The sequence below is a fragment of the Gobio gobio genome, assembly GCF_949357685.1.
Source record: "Gobio gobio genome assembly, chromosome: 10".
Lineage (NCBI taxonomy): Eukaryota > Metazoa > Chordata > Actinopteri > Cypriniformes > Gobionidae > Gobio > Gobio gobio.
In genome coordinates, this window is record NC_137116.1 from 16,577,250 (window position 1) to 16,584,749 (window position 7,500).

The following is a 7,500-nucleotide window of genomic DNA, read 5'->3' on the forward strand; positions in this document are numbered from 1 at the left end:
GAATTTCGTATTAAAACTGTAAAAAAAAAAAGACTTTGTTTCGCATCAAAAGTAGGGCTGGGTATCGATTCCGATGTTCCGATTCGATTCTCGATTCACCTCAATGAATATAGATTTAATACAAATACTATATTTATAAAAAAGAACAGTGAACAAGTTTACAAGTGGGTAATTAAAAAGAAATGAAGAGCCACAAACCTGTATGTTAAACTCTCTTTATTTTAGGTACACTTGGGTACATTAAAACAGAACCCAACTCTATATTTCAAAGCCATACAGTTGTTAAATACTAGCGATGCCACAATTCTCAATATAAAGAAGACGTAAGACGCTGTGACGTGTTATCTGGTGTGATAGCAACAGGGCTCTGAACCGGTTCAAGGAACGAAAACGAAAACCGGAAATGAACGAAATTTTAAGAGGAACAAAAACGAAAACAAAATCAAAATCAATTTGAATCGTTCTGAACAGAAACGTTAATTTGAAATGACCATTAACCGGTTAACCCTTTAAGACCTAAGGGTATTTTTACAATTAATTTTCCGCCTGGTGTTATTTACTAAAAAAGCTTGTAAAACATCAACCCTGTTGTGCACAGACAATTGACACACCTCTTTTTTTCAAGACAAGTTGCTCTGTCAGTATATTTGTGTTGCATTGATGTCACCTGAATGTAAAATAAGTTATGGGACCATAAAGACAAATGAAAACATAAAACGGAAATTGAATCACTCAAATATTTATTGAAAACACACACAAATAAATAAAAGCTAAGCATATTTCCTCTGGAAAACAGTTTGTTCAAGTCTTTAGAGTCCTGGAACTCAGGAATAAACATGATAACTTATACAGAACCAAAACTATTTACATTTTTCCAAAAAAAGTCCAGGCGCTTTTGGCCTCTTTGGATTTTGGATATTTACTGGTGCCAAGCCTCAAAACAGTTCCTATCAGGAACTTCTCCTCAAACTTTCTCCTCAAACTTTTTCCTCAAACTTTCTCCACAAAACTACTAAAAACTGCAGCGCGTCTCTCTCTCTCTATCCTCAACACTAGCCGTGCCTCTCTCTCTCTTCACAATAAAAGAGCTGTGGTTCATGCGTAATGACGCGCACCAACGTGGATGACGAATCAGCCTGTCATTGGTCAAACCCTCATCCAAAATGGCAGCTAGCATCGCGCTAGCGGCAAAAATGACGGAAAATTTATAAATTATGGACATCAAGTGGATATATCTTGGATGTAAGCGTTTTGATTTATTGCTGAACAACTCCAAAAAGATGCACATGTTCCAGGCTGGATAGAAAACCTTCTGTAAAGGCTACAAAGACACCAAAGACACCCCCGTTATGGCTAGCTCGTTAGCTTTCTGCTGGAAAAAACGGTAAGAAAATCGATAAAAGTTTCATGAAATAATATAGATATTTATCGGAGGTGCCGTGTGACGTCGTGGGCGATGCCGTCGGGCTCTGAGGGTTAATAAGGTTATTTTATCGTTCTCTTTAATATTTTAATTTGGCAGTGACCAATCATGAATAGAGCTACAGCATGTGGCGTTGACGGATCAAGCGAGAGTGAAATGTCATCTATGAATCTAGCGGTAACGCAAGTCAGTGTGAGCGCATTTACACGCCTCAAGTACATTTCTTTCCCCGCTGAGGTCATCAATGAAAGCGCAGGTATTGGAGGACATTCTTTTCGTACGTTTAAATAAGCAGTTCGGACTTTAAGCTCAAATAGTCTGATTTAGGCTAGTTTGTGGATTTCGTTTAAGCCTATCCAAGTAGGCTATAGCATCTATCAAACATTTGTCCTATAGTCTTTCAGATTGCCAATACAGCTCAATGTTTTCTATACGGTTGATGTTTCGTATTAAATGGTGTGTTATATTGCATTAAATGATCGAGCTTTATTAGCTGACTGAATTTGATTATGTGATGCAGTGTTGCGCAGTGTTTGCTTTGAAATTAGCAGCATTAAAAGAGCAATGGTTATCCAGTTTATTTATTCTTTATTCATGCAATTTTTAAAACAAGTCGTGTTGAAAAAAAGTTATGTACAAAGAATGTTCTCACTCTTCTGGAAAGAATAGGCATATAGAGGCCACTTTCAGCTCCATTAAAACAGGGCAATATTTGTCCCGCTGTTTATGCTTTGTAATTAATGCATGTATTTCTGTTGTGGTTTTAAAAATGTTATGAAATAAATATTCAAGTTTCATTACGTTATATTATTATTGAGTGAAAAATACGTCTATTTATACATATTTGTTTAAAGTATAGGCTAAATTAAAATAACGTTATTAACCGGTATTTTTTCAAATCAAACCGTTTTCGGAACAGTAATGTTTAATGAGGAACGCAAAAACGGAAACGCTATAATATCTATTCTGCTCGGAGTGAACCGATTGATAATGTTTCCCGTTTTTAAGCCCTGGATCGCAGATACCAGATAACACGTCACTGTGGCGTCGTGAACGCGGATTCAAACACAACCGGAAGAGAAGACAATGCTTCATAAAGTCTTAGTTTTTGTTATTTTTGGACCAAAATGTATTGTCGACGCTTCAAAAGAGTCTAACTAACCAAATGATGTCACATATGGACTACTTTGATGATGTTTTCATTACCTTTCTGGACGTGGACAGCAAAGTGTGCATACACTTACATTCAAAGGACTGAAAGCCCTCGGACTAAATCTAAAATATCTTCAACTGTGTTCCGAGGATGAACGGAGGTCTTACGGGTGTGGAACAACATTGGGGTTATTAATGGAAGAAATTTCATTTTTGGGTGAACTAACCCTTTAATACCTTCTTCAAGAAGGACTTGAGGCAAAAAGAGAGAAATATGAGAAATAAAAGCTTTTTTTATGTTAAAATGACTCAATATAGTCGGACGAACAGCTTGTTGTGACGGCTCGCACTGAGGATTGCAGCGTGTGTGCACGCGCGCCCTTTATAAGGGAGAGCTGAGAAAAAAGTTTTACCGAAATGAAGGCTTAAAATAAGTGAAATCTGTAGCATAAAGTGAGTAAATATGCTCAGTAACATATGTAGAAAAGATTTAGAGAGAAAATACATTTATTTAAGAGATCGATCAAGTTTTTCTCCACAACTGAGTGCAAACGGGAATTCAAATCTGCCTCCATTTTGTTTGCAACGCCCAACTTCCAACGATCCAATCAATTCCCGGAGGACGAAATCAAGCCCCGCCCTACATTTTTTTCTAATTTCAGAAGCCGTTTCACTCGGATATACGTCACAATAAGGAGAAAAAGACGATCTCAACTTGCTTTAACGTGCTGACTTATGCGGACTAACTTTTATTTGAGGAAATCTGTTTATAATATAGACTTCGTTATTAGGTTTGAATTATTGGTCCTGCACTGTCTCTTGACTCTATTGACTGTAGATTTATCATTTGTGAGGCGCCATTTAAAGCTCCACTGTGTGATATTTTCCCCCATCTAGTGGTGAACTTGTAAATGACCATCCAGTGAATATTAGTTTCTGTTCCTCTCAATTCCGATTTCGTTTTAACTCCTACGGTGGCCGATTTAGTCCAAGATTAATATGGCTTCCAGTTCGACCTCGTCCACATTGGACACGGAGCCATCGAGTGTTAAAACGCCAAAGGCGAAGCTTGAATTTACGGGAATGTCCCTCTTTGGCTAATGTACTTTCAAGATGGAGGGGCAACATGGCGACCCGCATTCGAACCCTCACCCGTATGTATTTACAATGGCATATTATAAACTTACCAGAATACTTTATTACTTGAAAGAAGTAAATATACATTAATGAGCACATATATTTTTGAAAGAACTAAGTGTTTTTAGCTAAGAATAAACTAAAAAAGTTACACAGTGTAGCTTCAAGCACTGAATGAAGGAATGACGGGTAACATCACGCAAGGCCAATAAGAGGCTGACATCTAGTGGAGAAGACGGGTAATTAGATTAACGTTAATTTTGTTCAATTTTTACGAAATAAATATGGAAAAAAATCGATTCTTGGCCTTTGAGAATCGATTTTGAATCGACCACATTTTAAAAAACGATTAATTGAAAAAAAAAATTTTTTGCCCAGCCCTAATCAAAAGCAGGTTTGGCCATTTGAGAGCGAGAGACGGAGGGAGAGCAGGGAAAGGAAATGCAGCAGCGAAAAAAAAAGAATAAGACAGATAACGACGCGCAGTTTGTGGCGGCCGGTGTTGATTCTGTGGCGCACCGCTACAAATTAGTCTATAGGTGCGTTTACATGGAGCACTGTGATCGGTTTAAAAGTCCAATCCGAATAAAAATATATAAACACCTCAATCGGAATAAAAATGGCCAAACCGAATGAAATTGTAATGGGTTTGAGAGGTGTGGGATAAACCTTTTCACGAACCGATCAAACGAAAAATTCCACCATGTAAACGACCTGATCCGATTACTGAGTGCACGTCTTTCTGTGACGTGATATACAGCGCGCGCCTCCTCAACTGAAGAGCGCGCGCTCACACCAAGCTAATGTTGACAAGAGAGGAAAGGTCATTTTTCTGAGGTATTAAACTTTTTATTTCGTAACATGTTATGAACATGATGTTGGAATAAAGACACAGACATAGCCTGGCTACACCATCTCATCTTGACAGTGTTTGTCCTCGGCTTCAACTGCGCCTGACTGAAGAATTCATTTTTCTGAGGTGATTCTTACACTTTACGACAAATAATAAATAGCTTTTATAAAACTCTACAAGTCCTGGTGGCCGTCGAGAGCTGACATTTCAACGGGGAACATTCAAGCTGCTCTGTTTCTCGTTAGTTAAGTTAGCTATAAAAAAAAAATACAAATTGGTTAAGTAACATTACCCAAAGTCTACTTTAATTACTTTTGTTAATATTTATACCTTTGTGATTATGGTATCTTTCCTTAATCATCTGAAATATATATGTTTAGTACTACTAGTAATGATGCTGAGCACGTCTTGAATGCTTCATTCATGTTTCACCGTATATCCTGTGTTTTTATTAATAATTTGAGTGCATTTTATTGTTAATTTTGTGTTTTTCAACATAAATGAATTGAATTCATTTTTGATTCCGCATTCATCATTCACAGCTGTTGAAATAGCCATTGTATAGGACATAAATTAGGTTCAACTACTGCATGTCCGCCCACAGAAAAATAAATAAATATAAAAATTACCAACACAGAATTATTGATCCACGATACTAACGAATCTGAGGCGGCAGACAAACTGTGTGCGCATGTCACAAAATGATTCCTACTGAAAGTCAGCACATGTAAACACCAGATGGGTTTAGAGAACGGCTCATGTAAACAGTCCAGCGAATCTTTCAATCGGAATGATTTTAATCGGAATGACAAAGGAAGTGCGCATGTAAACGTGGCTAATGTGTGGGAAACACTGGTGTGTGTGTGTGTGTGTGTGTGTGTGTGTGTGTGTGTGTGTGTGTGTGTGTGTGTGTGTGTGTGTGTGTGTGTGTGTGTGTGTGTGTGTGTGTGTGTGTGTGTGTGTGTGTGTGTGTGTGTGTGTGTGTGTGTGTCGGGTCATACGGCACAGATTCTCCTGTTTCTGTCACATCATTCGCACATTTCCCTCCGGCAGAACAAGATGTACCCGCGCGAGTGGAACAGAGACGTGCAGTTCAGAGGAAGAGTCCGCATCCAGATCAGACTAGAGGACGGGACTCTGTGCCACGAGAAGTTCTCATCCAGTAATTCAGTTAACATTAACTCTTATTAGTGTGAGTGAGTGTGTGAGTGTGTGTGTGTGTGTGTGTGTGTGTGAGTGTGTGAGTGTGTGAGAGTGTGAGTGTGAGAGTGTGTGTGAGAGTGTGTGTGAGTGTGTGTGTGAGTGTGTGTGGGAGTGTGTGTGGGAGTGTGTGTGGGAGTGTGTGTGGGAGAGTGTGAGTGAGTGAGTGTGTGGGAGTGAGTGAGTGTGTGGGAGTGTGTGTGTGGGAGTGTGTGTGTGGGAGTGTGTGTGGGAGAGTGTGAGTGAGTGAGTGAGTGAGTGTGAGTGAGTGTGAGTGAGTGTGAGTGAGTGTGAGTGAGTGTGAGTGAGTGTGAGTGAGTGTGAGTGAGTGAGTGTGAGTGAGTGTGAGTGAGTGTGAGTGTGAGTGAGTGTGAGTGAGTGAGTGTGTGGGAGTGTGTGTGGGAGAGTGTGAGTGAGTGTGTGCGTGTGTGCGTGTGTGCGTGTGTGAGTGAGTGAGTGAGTGAGTGAGTGAGTGAGTGAGTGAGTGAGTGAGTGAGTGAGTGAGTGAGTGAGTGAGTGAGTGAGTGAGTGAGTGAGTGAGTGAGTGCGTGTGTGCGTGAGGGAGTGAGTGTGTGCGTGTGGGAGTGCGTGTGAGAGTGCGTGAGTGAGTGAGTGCGTGAGTGAGTGAGTGAGTGAGTGAGTGAGTGAGAGAGTGAGAGTGTGGGAGTGAGTGAGTGAGAGTGTGGGAGTGTGGGAGTGAGTGAGTGAGTGAGTGAGTGAGTGAGTGAGTGAGTGAGTGAGTGAGTGAGTGAGTGAGTGAGTGAGTGAGTGAGTGAGTGAGTGAGTGAGAGAGTGAGAGTGTGGGAGTGAGTGAGTGAGAGTGTGGGAGTGTGGGAGTGAGTGAGTGAGTGAGTGAGTGAGTGAGTGAGTGAGTGAGTGAGTGAGTGAGTGAGTGAGTGAGTGAGTGAGTGAGTGAGTGAGTGAGTGAGTGAGAGTGTGTGTGTGTGTGTGTGAGTGTGTGCGTGAGTGAGTGAGTGTGTGTGTGGGAGTGTGTGTGGGAGAGTGTGAGTGAGTGAGTGAGTGAGTGAGTGAGTGAGTGAGTGTGAGTGAGTGTGAGTGAGTGTGAGTGAGTGTGAGTGAGTGTGAGTGAGTGTGAGTGAGTGTGAGTGTGAGTGAGTGTGAGTGAGTGAGTGTGTGGGAGTGTGTGTGGGAGAGTGTGAGTGAGTGTGTGCGTGTGTGCGTGTGTGCGTGTGTGAGTGAGTGAGTGAGTGAGTGAGTGAGTGAGTGAGTGAGTGAGTGAGTGAGTGAGTGAGTGAGTGCGTGTGTGCGTGAGGGAGTGAGTGTGTGCGTGTGGGAGTGCGTGTGAGAGTGCGTGAGTGAGTGAGTGAGTGCGTGAGTGAGTGAGTGAGTGAGTGAGTGAGTGAGTGAGTGAGTGAGTGAGTGAGTGAGTGAGTGAGTGAGTGAGTGAGTGAGTGAGAGAGTGAGAGTGTGGGAGTGAGTGAGTGAGAGTGTGGGAGTGAGTGAGTGAGTGAGTGAGTGAGTGAGTGAGTGAGTGAGTGAGTGAGTGAGTGAGTGAGTGAGTGAGTGAGTGAGTGAGTGAGTGAGTGTGTGTGTGTGTGTGTGTGTGAGTGTGTGCGTGAGTGAGTGAGTGAGTGAGAGTGTGGGAGTGCGTGAGTGTGTGTGAGAGTGTGAGAGTGCGTGAGAGTGTGAGAGTGAGTGAGTGAGTGAGTGAGTAAGAGAGTGTGTGTGAGAGTGTGAGAGTGTGTGTGAGAGTGAGTGTGTGAGTGAGTGAGTG

The 7,500-nt window shown here is 41.5% G+C and overlaps 1 protein-coding gene across 1 annotated transcript in view; it reads left to right on the plus strand.

Moving 5' to 3' along the window:
* The window catches only part of srp19 (signal recognition particle 19), a 14,051-nt gene that overhangs the window by 3,916 nt on the left and 2,635 nt on the right, over nt 1–7,500 (plus strand). The window contains exon 4 of the mRNA XM_079827554.1: nt 5,619–5,727. Coding sequence (XP_079683680.1) covers nt 5,619–5,727 — 109 coding nt within the window. The remainder of the gene's footprint in view (nt 1–5,618; nt 5,728–7,500) is intronic.